Raw genomic sequence first — 20,238 nt, 5'->3', positions numbered from 1 at the left:
AGAGCGCGGGCGCCTGGGGACGCTGACTGTCCCGGGAGAGCGGCCAACAGCAGTGGCCCGGCGCAAGCCAACCGAAACCAGTGCCGGGAAAGACCGCGGACGCCAGGCTACGGTGTCGGCGGCCCCGGGCCACCGCCGAAACACAAGCCTCACAGGCCGCGACATCGCCGCGGCGAGCTACCCCGCCCTCTGGGCACGCCAAGCAACCAGAGCAGCTACTGCGCAGGCGCCGGGCGTGGCGACCGGAAGCGGAAGGGCTTACGCGACGGGTGGGCATCCTCGAGACCGGTAGTCATGCGCAACTCGGAGGAGTCAGGGTCGCGAGCTGTAGCGACCTCGTGCGGGTGCGTGAAGCCGGCTTTGGAAACAGGTAACTTTTAAGAGGCTATTGGTACCGCATTCAGAAGACAACCAAAGAAGCAAGTGAATTGCTAGCTCTTAAAGTGACACGTGATCTCTTACTGTGGCGAAGGCACGCGTCACGTGTTCGGGCGACCACGTGATGTGTTGAGGCGAGTGGGATGACGTCATCTCTCACGTTCTTTTCCTGGTGGCTTCTTTTTTCCGGGTCTGGGCTTTTGGCTGAAGCAGCCACGTGCAGGGAACTGCGTTGTGTACTAGTTGGGTTGTCCCGGTTAGGAATAAGAAAATTCCACAAGAAGCATCATGTGCTGTAGGAATGAGGAGGGAGCAGGAGGACTATGTTGGGGAGATATATTTTTAGACCGGGCCTGGAAAGACCGCTTTGAGTTTCTCTTTAATTTGCGGCTTTTTTATAGAGAGAAGAATATATTAATCTTAGAAATTCGACGACGCCAGAGGAAGAAAGTTAAAATAGCCTGGCGTCATCCAGAGAAAACCCTATTAATAATATTAATGCACTAAATTTGTTTTATTGCATACACAAGGAAAAATGAGGCGATATGCGACACGCTGTGTTATAAACTTTTTTTTAACTTTCATAAAAACCTCGCCATATTTTTCATTTCAAGGGGTTGTATTCTGTTTTGTTTTATACGCTGTTGTAATTTATTTAATCGTTACTCTATTGATGTGCGTTTAGCTGCTGGCTTTTCTTGTTCTAAAGGAAACTTCCTCACACTAAGATTTTAGGGTATGTTCCAAATATTTAACTTAGGTTAAATCTTCTAGAATTGCATCAGTTGGTCAAAGGTTTGCTCATTTTAAAAAATTTTTAAAATTATTGTACAGTGTAGATTTACAGGTCTGTTAGTTTGTTGGGCAGGAAAGAACAGAAACTAGGGCTTTTAAGATCTACAGAACATGGATATGGGGAGCAGTAAGTATGAAGTGTTTTGATTTAACACAGATTGTGGAGAACTTTGAGTTCCTGGCCAAGAAATATATTGAACTCTATTTCTGGGGAGGCATGGAAAGTCTAAAGCTACAGAGCCTCCTATTCCAAGGAACTCTAGGAGTGTAGAGACGTGGTGTAGTGTGTTTTGGGAAGGGGCCTGCAATAGGGAAACCAGAAGGAAAAAAAGTAAGTTAGTAGTCCCGGCTAGAGATGTAAAGGACCTGAACTAACTGTCCGCACATGGATGGTAGGTAAATGTCCTGTACAAAAAAGAGAGAGAAAGATTCTACATTAATACCCTTTTGGTTTTATTACTATTATTTCACAGTTAATATAATTGTGTTGTAAAACTGGGAAAAGCCTGATAAGGGCCTTGAAAACCACTTCTTGCTGAGCATCATTTGTTGCTTTTCATGAAGTTGTAGCAATCCTACAACTTTGTAGGGTAGGTATTATCATCTTTGTCTTATAGATGAGAAAAAATGATTCAGGGAGTTGACCAAGGTGCATATCATCTTTTTTTTTTAATCCCAGGAATGCAAAGTTGATTTAATATAAAATAAATTAATGTGATACACCATATTAACGTAGGAAGAAAAACTCTGTGATCATCTCAATAAATGCAGAAAAGGCATTTGACGAATTCAGTCTTCTTTCTTGAGAATAAAGAACATGAAAACACAGCAGCCAATATTTATTGAATACTAACTCCAATCTGTGCATGTGCTTTTTATTTATATAAATTGCCCGATAATCTCACAGGTAAAAATATAGCAATTATGACTTGAACCTAGACCCTTCTGATATTACACCTCATAATTTCACATGCTATATTCTGCTGAAACAGCAAGGTGTTTTCATAGTGAAAATTTGTTAAAATCCCCTAGAATTCCCTGCTGATAGTCAGAAACAATTTGTAAATTGGAAAGATTTTATCCATAATCCCCAGCTCATTGGGTTTCTACTAAAGAGGGTGCTGATAGGAACAGGAATGGGAAAGTAGAAATATATTGAGAAATTGTCCTAGTAGAGAAGGGCACATGGGAAATACTTCTCAAGTACTGGGTGGCCCTAACATATTGTGATAGATTCAGTTGTCAACCTGGCCAGGTGAAGGTGCCTAGTGCTATTGCTGCGCACATGAGCCAGTGGTACGTGAACCTCATCTGTTGTTGATTTACATCTGCAGTCGGCTAGGAGGCATGCCTGCTGCAGTTAATGACATTTGACTTAATTGACTGGTCGGTAAATGAGGGAGCTCAACATAGCACAGCCTAAGCAGCTGGGCATACCTCGTCTCAGCACGCGCAGCTCAGCCCAGGCGTTTGGAGATGCAGAAAGAAGTCACCCAGGGGAAAGTTGTTGGAACCCAGAGGCCCGGAGAGAAGGCCAGCAGAGACCATCCTGTGCCTTTCTATGGAAGAAAGAACCTCAGTGGGAAGTTAGCTGCCTTTCCTCTGAAGAACTAACAAAATAAATCCGTTTTTATTAAAAGCCAATCCATCTCTGTTGTGTTGCATTCTCGCAGCTAGCAAATTAGAACACATCTTGATCAATACTACAGAATTCTACAAATATTAAACTTACAACTGAATTATTTCTAATTTGGAAGTAACTGTCTGCAGTGCTTTTTATGGCCCCAGTAAAACACAAGGCTGATATAAATGACAATGGTCACTGTAATCTGAATCCATTCCTTAACTGATTTGTCTTCCTCCATTGAGGAGGGAGATTCTATAAACCTGGGAATTAGGCACTTTCACTTTTTTTCCTGCTCACTTACATCCTGGTGGACTCAATACTTCTTTAAGCTCTCATCCTAACAGTTAACTTCAGAAACCTTCTCCTTGTGGATTCCTGCAGCATTTGTATTTTTTTCTTTTATCATAGCATTCATTACATTGTACTATGATTGGTAGGAATTGTTCCCATCTCCCACTAGAACATGCCTTGTTCAACTTTTTACCTCCAGCATGCATTCCACTGCCAAGCACAGAGCAGTAGTACACACTGAATGGGTGAATAAATAAATGCATCTTAGACTATAGTTTTATACTCTTAAAAATGTCTCTACACAATTGTGTAACAATACGGTTTTTACAGTGTGACTGTGACTGTGAAACTCTTGTATCTGCTGCCATTTGTCCAGAGTATGGATAGATGAGTAAAAAAATAAGGACAATAAATAAATAATAGGGAGGGTAAGGGGTAAAAAAAAATTGGGTAGATTGCAGTACTAGTGGTCAATGAGAGGGAAGGGTATGGGTTATGGGGTATGGGATTTATGGTTTTTGTATTTTTTTTGTCTTTTTATTTCTTTGGATAGATGCACATGTTCTAAAAATGATCATGGTGATGAGTACACATCCAGGTGATGAAAGGAAACTGGTTATGGGGATGTGTGAACAACTGTGTGATGCTACTGGGAGCCAGTGATCATCTACTTTGGGTGGTTTGTGTGGTGTGAATATAACTCAATAAAATTGAAAGGAAAAAAATGGCTCTATAGGGTTTAGATGATCCATATAATAGCCAGATGTTTTCAGTTTTTGTTAAGCAAAACAGTTCCCTTGCTCATAAGAAAAGCAGTGCAAACGTCCGATATGTAAGAGATTGAAGTTGCGTTGTCCTGGAGGCTAGCCCAGGAGGGGCACTTGAGGGGAGCAGCTGAGTCCTATCAAGAGGCCTTGAAAATCCTTGCATGCCACAGAACCCAGTTTCAAAACCACAGCTTTAATCTATTACTGAAGGAAAACAGACAATAAAAATGAATACAGGAAAGATTAGTTGCGTATTTTACACTTTGCATGTTGGTTGTGTTGCTTTTTCTTTTAATTACACCTTTGAGAGCCTTTTGACTTAGGATATGTTGATTAAAAAACTAAAACAGGCAAGCCATCATGGGTAGGAAGGATTGTTAAAATTACAAACTAGAATTCTCATTTTATTTTCTCTTCTACCCACCTTCCAAGGCAGAGGTGGGGGGGGGGGGGCGGGTTGGGGGTTGTTCTACTTTGCTAGCTGCCAGAATGCAATATACCAGAAACAGAATGACTTTTAAAAAGGGGAATTTCATAAGTTGCTAGTTTACGGTTCTAAGGCCGAGAAAATGTCCCAATTAAAACAAGTGTGTAGAAATGTCCAATCTAAGGCATCTGGGGAAAGATGCCTTGGTTCAGGAAGGCCGATGAAGTTCACGGTTTCTCTGTCATTTGGGAAGGCACATGGTGAATATGGCATCATCTGCTAGCTTCTCCTGGCTTCCTGTTTCATGAAGCTCCCCGGAGACATTTTCCTTCTTCATCTCCAAAGGTTGCTGGCTGGTGGATGCTACTTCTCGTGACTATGCTCTGTTCTCTCTGAATCTCTTTCATTCTCCAAAATGTTCCCTGTTTTATAGAACTCCAGAAACTAATCAAGACACACCCAAATGGGTGGAGACACATTTCCCCCAATCCAGTTTAACAGCCACTCTTGATTGGGTTACGTCTCCAGGGAGATGATCTGATTACAGTTTCGAACATACAGTATTGAATAGGGATTATTCTGCCTTTACAAAATGGGATTTAGATTAAAACATGGGTTTTCTAGGAGACATATATCCTTTCAAACCAGCACAGGGGTGTTGGGGGAGAGGAGGACATCTTCCCTAACAAGACCACTTGGATTAAATTGGGAAATACTGAAGTCCTTTTGAAATCCTATTGTACATGAAGGCTTATAAATAAAACTTGTACAAGAACTGACCAGAAATCTGGGGGGAAAAAAAGAGAACAGGATTATGGTTTACAGTTTAAGAAGCTCTGGATATGGTGTCTTTATCATAAACATGGATTATAAGGGTGCCAGGTGGTTCAGTGGTAGAATGCTTGCCTTCCATGTCGGGGAACGAGGCTTGATTCCCTGCCCATACACCTTAGAAAGCAATGCTCTTTTAATCCCGTCTTGTGGGTGCAGACCTATTGTGGGTGGGACCTTTTGATTAGGCTTTTTTCCATGGTGCTGTGGTCCTGCATATTTGAGGTGGGTCTTAATCTGTTTACCGAAGCCCAGGATTGCTGGAAAATAGACAAGTGTACAAAGAGGAGGAGTTTCATGAAGTTAAGCATATTATCGGAGCTCAGGCACCGGGAATCAAACCTGGGTCTTCGACATGGCAGGTGAGAATTCTGCCACTGAGCCACCGTTGCACTGCCCATAATATTTTATTTGTATTAAATAATATAGTTTTTAAAATGAGAAGTAATTAAAGGTGCTATGAGTAATAGTCCCAGAACTGTAGTCCGTCTGACTTGCAGTGATAGGATAGATTTAATGGAGGCCTAAAATATAGTTAGGGTCTGGAATGTCTTTATATTGTCTCTTAAAAGAAGTTAACGCTATTATGAAATGTGAAAAAAAGGTATCTATAAATTAAAACACGGGAGCTGTGGATTCCTTGGACTTTAAACTTGTGTTAATGCTGCCTCATTAATTTTTTCTTCTTATGGAAGTTGTTTTAGTTTGCTAAAGCTGCTGGAATGCAATATACCAGAAATGGAACAGCTGTTAAAAAGGGAATTTATTAAGTTGCAAGTTTATAGTTCTAAGGCTATAAAAATGTCCAAACTAAGGCATCCAGATAAAGATACCTTGGTTTATGAAAGGCCAATGGGTCTGGAAAACCTCTGTCATCTGGGAAGGCATGTTGCTGGCATCTGCTAAGGTCTCTGGCTTTTCATTTCAGAGGACTCCCGGGGGTTGGTTTACTTCTGCATCTCCAAAGGTCTGTGGCTGTGTGGGCTCTTGTCAGCACTGAAGTTTTTCCAAAATTGTTCTCTCTTGTAGGGCTCCAGTAAGCAACCCTACCTTGAATGGATGGAGATGCATCTCCGTGGAAACCATCTAATTCAAAATTACTACATACAGTTGGGTGGGCCACATCTCCATGGAAATGATCAAAAAGCTGCCACCCAGCAATATTGAATGAGGATTAAAGAGCATGGCTTTTCTGGGGTACCCAGCAGTTTCAAACTGGCACAGAAGAAATTACTGCCTTCCGCCCCCCCGCCGTTATTTATTTATTTTTAATCCATATTTTTTACTCATGTGTCAGTATCGCACAGTCGCATTTCAAAAGCTATATCATTATACTTTCATCTTCAGGAAACATAGCTATTAGAAGATAGCTCTACAGTTTCAGGCACTTCCCTCTAGCCTCTCTAATACACCTTAAACTAAAAAGGGGATATCTATAAAATGTATAAGAATAACCTCCAGGATAAGCTCTCGACTCTGTTTGAAATCTTTCAGCCACTGATACTTTATTTTGTCTCATTTCTCTCTTCCTCCTTTTGGTTGAAAAGATTTTCTCAATCCCTTAATGCTGAGACCCATCATCCTAGCTTATTCTAGGATTTCTGTCCCAAGTTGCCAGGGAGGTTTACACCCCTGGAGTCATGTCCCACATAGAGAGGGGGAGAGTGGTGAGTTTGCTTGTCGTGTTGGCTGAGAGAGAGATAGGCCACATCTGAGCAACAAAAGAGGTTCTCTGGGGGTGACACTTAGGCCTAATTTTAAGTAGGCTTAGCCTGTCCTTTACTGGGGATAAGTTTCAAATGAACAACCCCCAAGATTGAGGGCTTGACCTATTGATTTGGTTTTCCCCACTGCTTGTGAGAATATCAGGAATTCTCCAAATGGGGAAGTTGAGTTTTCCCCCTTTGTCCCCAGTCCCTCAAGGGGACTTCGCAAGTGCTTTTTTATTTACTGTTCAAATCACTCTGGGATTTATTGGGGCATCACTCTGGACAAACTTACAAAATCTGATGCCCTATTCAAGGTTCCATGTACTTACAGAGTTCAGTTAAATTAATGTTATATTAGGAAATGCACTAGTCAAAATGTAAATTGTGTACCAAATAAACATTTTTTTTAGTCTCAAACATAAGTTAAAGTTTTAAAATATGAATGTCCATGTTTTCAGAACCCTGCAATATTGACATTCCTTTGTTTTTCCTCATGCAAAAATATTTTTTAGTTTGTACATTTAGTCACTATCATTCTACACTCTAGGCATTCCTTGATTATACCATCTCAGTCTTTATTGTCTATCTTTCCTGCCACAGAAGGAATTACTGCTTTTAAAAAAAGTATAACTATTGCAAAAATTTTAAATGTTATAGAAATTACAAAATCAGTTAAAGCAGTCTCATGAACCAGGGTTAAGCACTAAGTTAACATTCTGGTAAATATCCTTTCAGATAGCTCTCTAGACATGTGCCTTGCATATTTGGATAGGTAAATACATAAACAAATATTCATAAATGAGATTATATTACATAGTGTCCTTTCGATTTTTCACTTTCCATATTTATCATTTTAGAGTAAAATAAGCTTTTTATCACACAGCATGAATATATTAAGTTCCTCTCCTCATGTAGGCAGTGTACCAGGCACTGGAAAAAAACAATAAACAAGACTGAAAGCACCCTTACTTATATACAAACCATTCTCTCTTGGAGATCAAGGGATTGAGAAAATCTTCTTAACCGAAAGGGGGAAGAGAGAAGACAAAATAAAGTGTCAGTGGCTGAAAGATTTCACACAGAGCCAAGAGCTTATCCTGGAGGTTATTCTTACACATTTTATAGATATCCCCTTTTTAGTTTAAGGTGTATTAGAGAGGCTAGAGGGAAGTGCCTGTTGGAAAGCTCCTCCTAGCCCTGCCCCAAATCACACAGTTTCGTAACAACAGCATGGAGTGTGGATTATGGTCATACAGGTCTTCTAAGATACCTGCGTCTCATTCTTTCTTTCTTAGACCAGTGCTCTTTCCAGTATGCCATCTAAAGGAATGTAATTATGTGTATGCAGTGATCAGGATATACGTCCCTTAGTGCTGTAAAAACAATATTTTTATAGTTGCTGTGCTAGTTTGAAAGGATGTATGGACCCTAGAAAAGCCATGTTTTAATCTAAATCCCATTTCATAAAGGCAGAATAATCCCTATTCAATGCTGTATGTTTGAAACTGTAATCAGATTGTCTCCCTGGAGATGTAACCCAATCAAGAGTGGTTGTTAAGGTGAATTAGGTGACGACATGTCTCCACCCATTAGGATGGGTCTTGATTAGTTTCTGGAGTCCTATAAAAGAGGAAACATTTTGGAGAAAGAAAGATTCAGCAAGAGCAGAGAAGAATGACATAGCCATGAGAAGTAGAGAGCCCACAAGCCAGCAACTTTTGGAGATGAAGAAGGAAAACACCTCCCAGGGAGCTTCATGAAATAGGAAGCCAGGAGAGAAAGCTAGCAGATGACACCTAGCTGGCCAGGTACCCTTCTAGCTGAGAGGGAAACTTGTGACTGTGTTCACCATGTACCTTTCCAGAATGAGAGAAACCCTGAACATCATCGGTCTTCTTGAACCAGGGTATCTTTCCCTGAATGAATACCTTTGATTGGACATTTCTGTAGACTTGTTGTAATTGGGACATTTTCTCGGCCTTAGAACTGTAAACTAGGAACTTATTAAATTCCCCTTTTTAAAAGCCATTCTGTTTCTGGTATATTGCATTCCGGCAACTAGCAAACTAAAACAGTTGCGTAACACCCAGTAGATTTAAAAACTGCAAAATTAGTGCATTAAAGAAAGCGTTCTCCTAGAACTTTGGCTTGATGTTTTGACTAATGATTTCTTATCCAATTTTCTTCTGTAGGGAATCTTTTAACTGACCCAATTGGCTACTTGGAATCATGTTTCTCAGCCAAGAATGGGACCCCAAGGCAGCCGTCCATTTGTAGCCATTCCCGGGCTTGCCTGAGGATTAGGAAGAGCATCTTTAATAATCCTGAGCACTCCTTAATGGGCTTGGAACAGTTTTCTCATGTTTGGTAAGTTGTTTTATAGTTAGAAGTGGTACTTTGGGCCAGCATTTGAGTTGAGTAAATACTGCAGTGGGAGGTAACTGGAGGCACCCAGCTCGGCCTTGAGTATTGCATGCGTCTCCTGTGCCGTGTTCCCGGGTGTCATCGTCAGCACAGTCAGCCCCTCCCTGAGGTGGCCCATTCCATTTGCAGCTGGTTCTAGTTGTGATGAACTCCTGTTGAGCAGGACTCTACTGCTTCCCTGATTCTTCCTGTGGATCATTACTCTGGCTTCTAGGGCAGAAGCCCACCAACTATGGCCTGCGGACCAAATCCGCCCTCTGCTTGTTTTTCATAAAGAAGTCTTGTTGGGACATAGCTGTGTCCATTTCTTTATACAGTGGCTGCTTTCCTGCTACAGTAGCAGAGTTGTTCAGTACAACAGAGAGCTGTAGGCCTACAAGTCTAAAATATTTACTATCTCACCCATTACAGGAAAAGTTAGCCGAGCCTCCCTCTAGACCCGTGAGGAATTAGTCTGTTCTTTCAAAAAGGCAAAAGGGACCTCAGAACTCTGGTCACTTTATTAATAAAGCATTACTTTGTGAGGCCCAACATCTTTTCATATTATTGTTAGCCATTTGTAATTCTGTGAATTGCCCACTCATCTTCTTTGCTTAGTGTATTAGTTAGGGTTCTGTAGAGAAACGGAATCAATAGGGAACACTTGCAAATATAAAATTTATAGAAGTGTCTCACGTGACCGCAGGAATGCAGAGTCCAAAATCCACAGGGCAGGCTATGAAGCCGATGACTCCAATGGAGGGTCTGGATGAACTCTGCAGGAGAGGCTCACCAGCCAAAGCAGGAAAGGAATGTCTCCTCTGGGTCCTCCTTAAAAGGCTTCCCGTGATTAGATTTAGCATCGCTAATTGTAGAAACACTCCCCTTTGGCTGATTACAAATGGAATCAGCTGTGGATGTAGCTAACGTGATCATGACCTAATCCTATGAAATGTCCTCATTACAACAGACAGGCCAGCACTTGCCCAATCAGATAAACAGGTACCACCACTTGGCCAAGATGACACATGTCCCTCACCATGACATTTAGTTTTCTATATTTGGTTTGTTTTTTGGTGGTTATTTGTAGGAACTATTTACATAGTATTTATATTGCCACAGGTCAAAAGATCCTTCTCAAAGGAGGAGGAGGTATAATAGAGAAAATACACATGTGTGACACCTTATCACTATATTAATATCCCTTCTAGCCTCCAGGATTTTGGAGCAGCTAGAAGAAGAAATCTGAGGTGGTAGCATGGTAGCCCTTGACAGACTCTGGGATCTGTTCTGTAACTACTTGTTGAAGTGTGTTTTGAAAGTCAGGCTTTTTTCTTTCTTTGCTTTGTATATATGTTTTATTTTACAATTAAAAAATATATTTTTAAAATGTATGTTGTTCTCTTACACAGTGGTTTGGTTTCTTTCCAATAGGATTTTGTTTGTTTTTCATAAAAATGGTCGTTTGAGCCATAAGGCGAAAGTACAGCCTCCCAGGCTGAATGGTGCAAAGACTGGGGTTTTCTCCACAAGGAGCCCTCATCGCCCCAATGCAATAGGACTGACCCTGGCCAAGCTGGAAAAGGTGGAAGGTAACACATCACATTTCTACCATTAACTTTTTTTCCTCACCCAAAAGGAATCCTACAAAATCAACATAGTATCCCCCATCAGCTGCGACTCATACAACGGTGCTAACCGCTGAGAACCGCAAGACAATGAAGAAAATAAAATGATGGAAAAGCAAGCAAGCGCTGAGAGCACTTTGAGATATATTCTCAGGGGAGGCTCATGACATGTTTCTATCACTGCATAGATCAAAAGTTGTTAAATTATTTAAAAATAACTCCAAGACTTCCTAATCACCAAATTAGTAACCAGATTTTCTCTTACTTGAGAGGCGGTAAATACAGAGTGATTCACAGACAACTGGGCACCTTCAAAAATTCGCCCTCAGTAGTTAGGGGTACGTGCATGTGTGGTGAGCACAGGGTGATGTATCATTTCTTCATTGTGGCCTTGAGGAAATGAATACGTGTTGTGGCTACAGGCTGACATCATCTGGGATGAAGCCCATTGCAAGATCAAACCTCTGTCAGATTGTGCAAGAAGCTGTGATCGTTCTTTTGCAGATTCATTTTAACTACATGTTCATATATAACTCAGTTACTGAGCCATACATTTTTAGAAAGCATTCCGTCCTTGAACCCCTCTGATCTATCAAGTACCTTTGCTAGAGAGAGAGAGAGAAGCTAGAACAGCAAGTTGACTGGGAGTCAGGAGGCTGTGCAGGCTTCTTTGTGCTTGTTTGTGAAGTGGACAAAGGAGAAGGACCTGCGCTCTCTGACTCTTCAGGACCTTTTTGAAGATCATTTGAGACTAAAGCTCTAAAAGTTCTTTTCAGGCCATTAGGCACTAAACAGATGTGAATGGTGATTTTGTTTGCTCTTTCCCCAAACGTGAACTCCGTGGCTGGATTATACTCAACTGGGGCCTTGGGTAGATTTTTTCAGAAAAAGTCATCAGCTGATCCATCTTGTGTTTAATCAGTTTGTGGGCAGCTGACTGGTTTGAGAACACTCCTGAACATTTTTTGATAATTCATGCAATTTACATACCCTTTCTGAGCACTGAACATGTGCCAGGCACTGTTCTAGGTGCTGGGTTTATAGTGGCTGACAAATCAGATAGAAATCCCTGCCCCAGGGAACTTAGCATTCTAATGGGTGCGGGTATGTCAGAAAGGTTAAACGGCGAACACGACAGCACAGTAGATGTGGTCACTAAATAAGCTTTAGGGTAACTAGTGTGTATGTGGCACTCGACAGTTTCCAGAGAGTGTTCATGTACATCATCTCACAGTGGCTCTGTGGGTTTGACAGGGTGTCCTTCCCCATTTTATGGATGAGGGGCCTGAAGTTCTTTGATGTTAGGTCATTTACTTAATGGCATCCAGCTAGGTGGTTGTCTGACTCTTAGTTTGGTAACTCTTCTCTCTGCCACAGTGCCTTTCTTTCCCCTGCAGACACCGTTAGGCTTAACCCATTGCCAGGAATGTCCAAAAGTATCTTTCCAAAGTTCCAGGCTCATTCACAGTCAGCATGTTTTTGAAATCAGGGTCTCCTGTCCATCATGTTTTTCTTCAATGGAGATAGAATCAAAAGTGGGGCGGGCCGCGGTGGCTCAGCGGGCAAGAGTGCTTGCCTGCCATGCCGGAGGACCCCGGTTCGATTCCCGGCCCCAGCCCATGTAAAAAAACAAACAAACAAAACAAAACATAATAAAATAAGAAAATGTTTAAAAGATGTTTCCCTTTCTTCCTCCCTTCCTTCCTTCTATCCTTCCTTCCTTCTCTGTCTCCTTCCTTCTATCCTTCCTTCCTTCTCTGTCTAAAAAAAAAAAAAAAAGTGGCGTCATGCAGCTTTGCCGTTGGTCAGCTTCCTCAGGTCCGCTAGGTCCTCTGCTTAGGATCTCCCCAGGTTGCATTCAAGAAGTTGATTGGGCTGCCTTCTAACCTGGAGGCTTGACTGGAAGAGTCCACTTCTAAGCTCACTCAGGTTGTTGGCAGAATTCATCTCCTTGTGGTTGAAGGATCGAGGGCCCCAGCTTCTTGCTGGCTGTTGGCTGCAGGCCACCTGCATCTCTTGAAGAACACCCTCAGCTTCCAGAGGTGCCCTTGGTTCCTTGAGGCTGCTTGTAGCTCCTTGAGGCCAACCTCAGCTCCCAGGGTTGCCCTCAGCTCCTAAAACCACAGGAGTTCCTAGGGCTGTCCTCAGCTCCCAAGACCATCTGCAGTTCGAAAAGCCCCCACAGTTCCTGAGGCTGCACACAATCCCTTGCCACCTGGTCTTTCCCAACGTGGAGGCCATCAAGGGGAGTCTAGAGCGAGTATCCAGATAGAAAGAAAAGTTTGTGTTGGCACCAGGTAGAAAATGGCCTGATGCATAACAGAATTGGGTATAGGTGCTGTTCTAGTTTGCTAGCTGCTGGAATGCAATATACCAGAAACAGAATGGCTTCTAAAAGGGGGAATTTAATGAGTTGCTAGTTAAAAGTTCTAAGCCGAGAAAATGTCCCAATTAAAACAAGTCTAAAGAAATGTCCAATCAAAGGCATCTAGGGAAAGATACCTTGGTTCAAGAAGGCCGATGAAGTTCAGGGTTTCTCTCTCACATGAGAAGGCACATGGCGAACACAGTCAGGGTTTCTCTCCCAGCTGGAAGGGCACATGGCGAACACAGTGTCATCTGCTATCTTTCTCTCCTGGCTTCCTATTTCATGAAGCTCCCCGGGAGGCGTCTTCCTTCATCTCCAAAGGTCACTGTCTGGTGGACTCTCTGCTTTGTAGTGTTGCTCTCTCTGAATCTCTCTGAATCTCTCATTCTCCAAAATGTTTCCTCTTTTATAGGACTTCAGAAACTAATCAAGACCCACTCAAATGGGTGGAGACATGTCATCCCCTAATCCAGTTTAACAACTATTCTTGACTAAATCACATCAACCAGGGAGATGATCTCATTACAGTTTCAAATATACAGTATTGAATAGGGATTATTCTACCTTTATGAAATGGGATTTATATTAAAACATGGTTTTTCTTAGGGGGCATACATCCTTTCAAACCAGCACAGGTGTGGTAAGGCTTAGCAGAGTGGGTTGAAAAGAGCATTCAGGGTTGTAATTATTTTTTTTCCAGGGATTTGCATGCTTTGCTGATGAAGATTTCTAAGCATTTTCCCCATGATTTTCTCCCATGCTCTAGGGGGCACTGTGCACCTCTCTGGAATCGACATGGTGCATGGCACCCCTGTACTGGACATAAAGCCCTACATAGCAGATTACGACTCTCCGCGGGATCCAAGGAAGCCACCTGGACACATGTACTCGCAGGATGACCAGTGTAAGCCAGCTTCTGTGTCCTGGTCTGACGGCCCACCTGGCAACTGTGACGGGCTGCAGCCCTGCAGCCGCACTGAGGAGAGACCCCAGTGTCCTGGAGCCAGAGCTCCAGAGGGCAAGTACACTGTACACGAGGGACACAACTCGCCGGAGTGTGGGGAGATGGCCACAGACTTTCGTTTATACTCAGGACGTGATGACAGTCCCAGGGTGGCAGAAGGGCCGCTTGGACCAGACCTCCCAGAGGAGAGCTCTTCGGAGGCGGGGGCAGGTGCAGGGATGAGGCGTGGGGAAGAAGTGGCCGTCCTTCAGGGAGGCGGAGCTCAGCAGCGGCCTGTGGCTACAGGCTCCCCTTCCCGGGCGGCTGGCAGCACCCATTGCAGTGAGGTGCCCGCCTGGGTGAGGGCGGCCCCCGTGGCGCCGTTAGCCGTCCGCTTTACTCCCCACGCTGAGATGGACCTCTTGCGTCTCAGTTCGGAGGGTGCACCAGGTATGTTCACTTTCTTTTGTTTTTGCATGGGCAGGCACCGGGAATCGAACCCGGGTCTCCCCCCTGGCAGGGGAGAGCTCTGCCTGCTGAGCCACCATGGCCCACCCTCTTATTTTTGAGTGAGGGACGAACTTTTACTCTGAGATGTAGCCACATTTGGTATGTCTGGGGGGCAGCTGTGTGGAGTATCTGTTGGTGTTGACAGGTGAGAAGAAACTTGGGAGCGTGGCAGCCACACCCAGACTCTGCCATCGTCCGAGGGGTCCTGCCCCCAGCCGTGGGCTCACGCAGCCAGCCCTGGGCCCTAGCGGGCGGCCGAGCCTGCAGCCGACACCCGAGGCCCGGGCATTCAGGCTCCTTGCATGCCTGTTACAGCAGTTCCTGGAATTTCCAAATGGTTAGAATTCAGAAGCCAGATTGTGCTTGTTCTTACATCGATTAAGTTCTCATCTGTTCTGCCATCTGACTGGAGAAACATCCCATTCCATTTTCCAACAGTTAGATGGCTTCTGCAGAATTCCAGGAGCCTGGAGTGAGAGGAAAGAGTCTCAGCACAGAAATTGGCCCCGCAGTCTCAGAACTAGAGACCTGCAGTTACCTGTGGGAAGAGAGGCCTCAGGGCTCTTCCTCGGAGTCTGTTTACTTTAACATGTTGTTCTTTATAAATGTCGGGCTTCCCAGCTGACAGCAGCTCCCAGGCTGTAAGCTAGGATGGAGGAAGGGCTAAGAGGTGGGCGCAGTGACACCTGTCAGAAGCAGCCAGATGCTGAGGAGCAGGTGGCAAGTTTCAAAAAGATAGGAAGGTGTTCTCTGTGCCGCAGCTCATTACAGTCACATTAAGAAGGAAATGCATTCGTTTTTATTTTATGATTGTGCATTGAGCTGCTGGGTATCAGCTGCTGTTCTAGAGCAAAAGAGACCGAAAACACCCTACCCTCAGGGAGCTTGCATTCTAACAGGGCAGGGAAAGACAAACTAAAAGCCTGATAAGTAACGGATGTATAATGATAGAATGTGATAGGACTATGGAAGGATTTTGGAAAGAACAGAGCACGGTAGGAAGGGCTGTTTCAAGCAGAAAGTTTCTCATGTTATGTTTTACAATAACAGCAAGAAAAATGGTAAAAAAAAAAAAAAAAAGTAGAGGCAGCTATAGAAATATTAGATAAAATTCTTGAAATCAAAAATTTGAAAATGTTGGTAATATAGGCCACTGCTGTAATAAAGTTAATCTTTGTAATAACTTTCTACTTGATATTTTGAGTGTGCACAGTTTTTTTTTTGCATGGGCAGGCACCGAGAATCAAACCCGGGTCTCTGGCATGGCAGATGAGAGCTCTGCCACTGAGCCACTGTTGCACTGCACAGTTTAGATAATTAATCATGTGGTATTTCAGATAGTGTTTAATATTTAGAATCTAAGAAATCTTGATATCTTTATCTGTAGATTTTTTCCTTCCTTGATTTAATTTTAAATTGGTTTATGACAGACATTGTACAGACTTTACAATGAGTATTTAGAGTAGTTACTTTGTTTATTTTTTATTTTTAGTTATTTTATTTAAATATGCCTATGGATAAGCTAAGATATCCATTTTAAGTAGTTAAAACTTTCAAATGTTAATTGTAAAAACATTTATATCTTCATATTTTCCTGAAATCAGGAAAATGTTCAATAGCATAGGTCATTACTATAGCAACGTAGAGATTTGTAATAACTTTCTACCTGATGTTTTGAGAACATTCATAGTTTTGACAGCTGATCAAATGGTATTTAAGTTAGTGTTTAATATTTAGAATTTAAGAAACTCTGCTATCTGAATTTGTAGTTTTTTCCTCATTGCCTTAATTTTAAATTGGTTTATGAAAGTTACTTATGCAAACACAGGTTTTACAATGATCATTTGGAAACTTTATTTAGATAAGCCTGTAGTTAAGCTAATTAAGATATCTATTTTTGGTTGTTCAAAGTGTATTGTTTGTTTTCTTAAATAAAAATATTTTTTTAAATAAATAAAAAATAAAAGAAAATAAACAGAAAGATGTAAGTGCTGGGGGTAAAATAAAAAGATAAGTGTGAAGTTTTGCACCTGACAGGGCAGATGTGTGTTTGCCTGAACGAGGCACTTGGGTGGGGCAGAGTAGCCTGTCCCTAGCGCTGGCACGGGGCTTTCTCGGCATATCTGTTGCACTGTCTCAGGACCCACTTGTGCCCTTGTTCCATAGGGAGGGTGGCGTTACCCATAATGGGGCTGTGGTTCTTGCACCTAGGGATTCAGGAGTTTAGTTCTCCTTGTTGTAGCTTTTTGAGAACTGTAACTATCATGTGTTTCCCTGCCCTTGCCTCTGTTTTGAGAAGAAAATAGCAAGGAATTGAGTTAAAATCTATACTGAGGACAGAAAAGTAGCATTTAAGTTGACAGAAGATGGAAGCTCAACTTTCGTAGCTAGGAAGCTGAGGAAGTACACCACAGTGATTGTTTTGTGTGGCAAGGGAAAATTTGGGGGTGCACAAGTTTAATCTTAGGGTAATCACTACTACCTGAAGGTGACATTCTCTCTGAGGAATAACGGGTTTCCGAGCCCTGTTCATTTGGAAGAATCAGCTCCATCCCATATTGAAGTTCCCTGTCATGGCATTTGACCTCCATGATTTTAAGAGTTCGGTTGTGTTCTTCCCATTGCAGACCTCGGTGGGACTTCCTTTAAGTATTTCCGATCAGCCGAGGAGGCACAGCGTGCCATCGAGGCCGTGCTGTCAGCTGACCCTCGGTCCGTGTATCGCCGGAAGCTCTGCCAGGACCGCCTTTTCTACTTCACCGTAGACGTAGCCCACGTCACCTGCTGGTTTGGCGACGGCTTTGTGGAAGTCCTCAGGATCAGGCGGGCCTCCACAGCCGCGCCGGGGACTGACCCTACGGAGTCCTCAGTGTCTCCAGGATCTTAAGGCACCGCTGACACACCTGGGATGGGGTTTTGGGGTTTTCAGGACAAGTTGATGCTGTGTCTTCTCTGCAGAAAGTAGCCATACTTTGTGATCTTACTGCTTCGATTGATTTGGGCTGTCTAAAATATTTATTTGCAGAACATGTATTTTAATAAACTTAGAGATATAAAATCTTAGGGAATTCACCTTGTGCTCTTTTGACCTATTAATATTGAAGAATCCAAAGGTGATGCTGTCTTAGAAAAGCTGATTGTTCTTGGTACTGGATCACATCAGGCAGAGAGACCATTAGAGCAGGGAATTTGTTCAACAATTCCCATTGGTTTTCCTGTCTGGAAGAATGTGATCTCTCTATTGTATTCTAAATTAAACTGACTTATGACATGTTAGGAAGTTAAATTCAAAAAAATGATTTTAGAGATCTTTAAAAAAGATTAAACCCCTGTGTTTCACAGACTTGGGGACATATCCATATATAAGCATGTGTATATGTATTTAATTCTCACTCCAAAACAAGAGACTGAAGTGTATCAGAAAAGGAGATCATCCTCAAAAGTTCAAGAGAATACCTAATTCCTGGTTCATTTCTTTTCTGTTCATTCTCTGACTATTCAGAACTCACCATGGGTCAGATCTTGGTGATAAAATGAAATGAACAAGATGCAGTTCTCGTGGCAAGTCATGATTAGTGGGGAAGAGAAGACATAAGCAAATTATCGCCTTCCAGCGTGAAGGTAATCAAGTCTGTACGAGCTTCCTGGGTGGCACCCAGTAGGAAGCAGTTGTAGAAATGTATGGCCTGGAGGAAGTTTGAATGATGTGATCTCAGATAACTGAAGATTCAGTGTTGGCACAGCCAAGTTCGGTGCCTGTTGACGTGATGTAGGCTTTCTAATCACAGCTATAAATCTTACTGATTGATCCTGGTTTGAAAGGAAAGCCACTGTCTGCTCCTACTTACTTGGGGTCATTTGTGGCCAATAACACTGTACTCTTTAAATAAACTGGTTTGTAATTGTCACCTTTGATGTTACTTAGAACTTCTTGGAGAGCACCTTTAATTTGATCTTTTTAAAATCATTTTATTTTGAGATAACTATAAATGACCAAGAAGTTGCAAAAATAATACAGATACCCCCAACAGCCATAGCTCCCCCAGCTAGAGGGGAGAGTTTGTACATAACTGGTGTGATATTAAAGCCGGGAAACGGACATTGCTACGTCTACCCTTTAGCTTAGTTTCATTGTTTTTTTCTCTTAAAATTATTTTGAAATGGAATCAGGGCTTGACATATAAAGTTTTCTTAGTATGAAAAAAATAATTCTGGGGGCAGTACCACCCAGCCTTCTATAAGAAGACTGTTCACTTGTTTGGGGTTTTATTATATGTTCACAGGATTTTAGGGCTAAGCATGGTCTTTTTTTTTTTTTAATGTTATTTTGTTGAGATATATTTATATAGCATACAATCTATCAGAGTATACAATCTGGCTCACAGTACCATCACATAGTTGTGTATTCATCACCATGATCATTTTTAGAACATTTGCATCACTCCAGAGAATGATATAAAAAGAAAAAATTCGTACAACCCTTAACCCTCGCTCTCATTTACCACTAGTATTTTAATCTACCCAATTTTTTTCACCCCTTACCCCCCCTATTATTTAATTATTATTTGTCCTTATTTTTTACTCATCTGCCCATACTGTGGATAAAGGGAGCATCAACCACAAGTTTTTCACAGTCACACAGTCATACAATAGTTTTCAAGAATCAAGGCTACTGGAGTACATTTCAGCAGTTTTAGGTATTTCCCTCCAGCCACTCCAATCGCCACAAACTAAAATGGGATCTCTGTATAATGCATAAGAATAACCTCTGGGATAACCTCTCAACTCTGGTGTCTCTTAGCCACTGACACTTTATTTTGTCTCATTTCTCTCTTCCCCCTTTTGGTCAAGAAGGCTTTCTCAATCTCATGATGCCAGGTCCCAGCTCATCCCAGGAGTTCTGTCCCACATTGCCAGGGAGCTTTACACCCCTGGGAGTCATGACGCATGTAGAGGGAAGGGCAATGAGTTCACCTGCAGAGCTGGCTTAGAGAGAGAGTTCACATCACTAAGCAGGATCTTAAAGTCCAGCTCAGGGCTCTCCCAGCTCACAGGGTCCTTTTGTACCCCCAGTTTGGCCTTCAGCCCCTCCCTAAACACCAGAGAGCCTATTCCCCTGGACTGCTCGTCATGAAGATGGTCTTCCTTTCCAAGAGATAGATCTGTCCTGTAGCCCCCTTGTAGGGAGCCACGCCCAGGGAAACATTTCCCCTTTGAAGCAAGTCTTCCGTTCTTTTTATCCTGGGAACTTCACAAGAAGGGAAACAACTCTGTTGTCTTTGCTCTTTGGAGCCTTTTTTTAGTACAGAAATATTTGAAAACCAATACAGGACTCCTTTCCACAAGCTGCGTGATGTTTTGCTGAGGGACATGTCACCAAGTAAGTGCTCCTGCCTTTAGGATTTTCCTGATGCTGCATGCCTAAGACAACCGCTTCCTTCCTGGGGCTCCAGCCGCTTCCCTGCCCCACCCAGAGTTACCCTTTCTCACACACACAAGCCTCATCAGCACCCTTCCTCTTTCCCTTCCTTTCCTATCCCAGCATGCGATCTTTCAGGAAA

The 20,238-nt window shown here is 42.6% G+C and overlaps 1 protein-coding gene across 1 annotated transcript; it reads left to right on the top strand.

Moving 5' to 3' along the window:
- Positions 1 to 235: 235 nt before the first annotated feature.
- Positions 236 to 18,771, top strand: TRMO (tRNA methyltransferase O). The gene is made up of 5 exons (XM_077140083.1): positions 236 to 370; positions 9,018 to 9,192; positions 10,663 to 10,820; positions 13,991 to 14,617; positions 17,305 to 18,771. The coding sequence occupies exons 1-5, from the start codon at positions 295 to 297 to the stop codon at positions 17,562 to 17,564; spliced, it is 1,296 nt and encodes a 431-aa protein (XP_076996198.1). The 5' UTR covers positions 236 to 294; the 3' UTR covers positions 17,565 to 18,771.
- Positions 18,772 to 20,238: the final 1,467 nt, after the last annotated feature.

The sequence above is a fragment of the Tamandua tetradactyla genome, chromosome 2 (assembly GCF_023851605.1).
Source record: "Tamandua tetradactyla isolate mTamTet1 chromosome 2, mTamTet1.pri, whole genome shotgun sequence".
Classification (NCBI taxonomy): Eukaryota; Metazoa; Chordata; class Mammalia; order Pilosa; family Myrmecophagidae; genus Tamandua; species Tamandua tetradactyla.
Note: the sequence above shows the minus strand (reverse complement) of the source record. Positions and strands in the feature narration are given on the sequence as shown.

Coding starts and splice junctions, on each gene's coding strand:
- TRMO (XM_077140083.1), top strand. CDS start 295: ATGCGCAACTCGGAGGAGTCAGGGTCGCGAGCTGTAGCGACCTCGTGC. Junction 9,193..10,662: donor GAACAGTTTTCTCATGTTTG/GTAAGTTGTTTT, acceptor TCTTTCCAATAG/GATTTTGTTTGTTTTTCATA. Junction 10,821..13,990: donor CAAGCTGGAAAAGGTGGAAG/GTAACACATCAC, acceptor CCCATGCTCTAG/GGGGCACTGTGCACCTCTCT.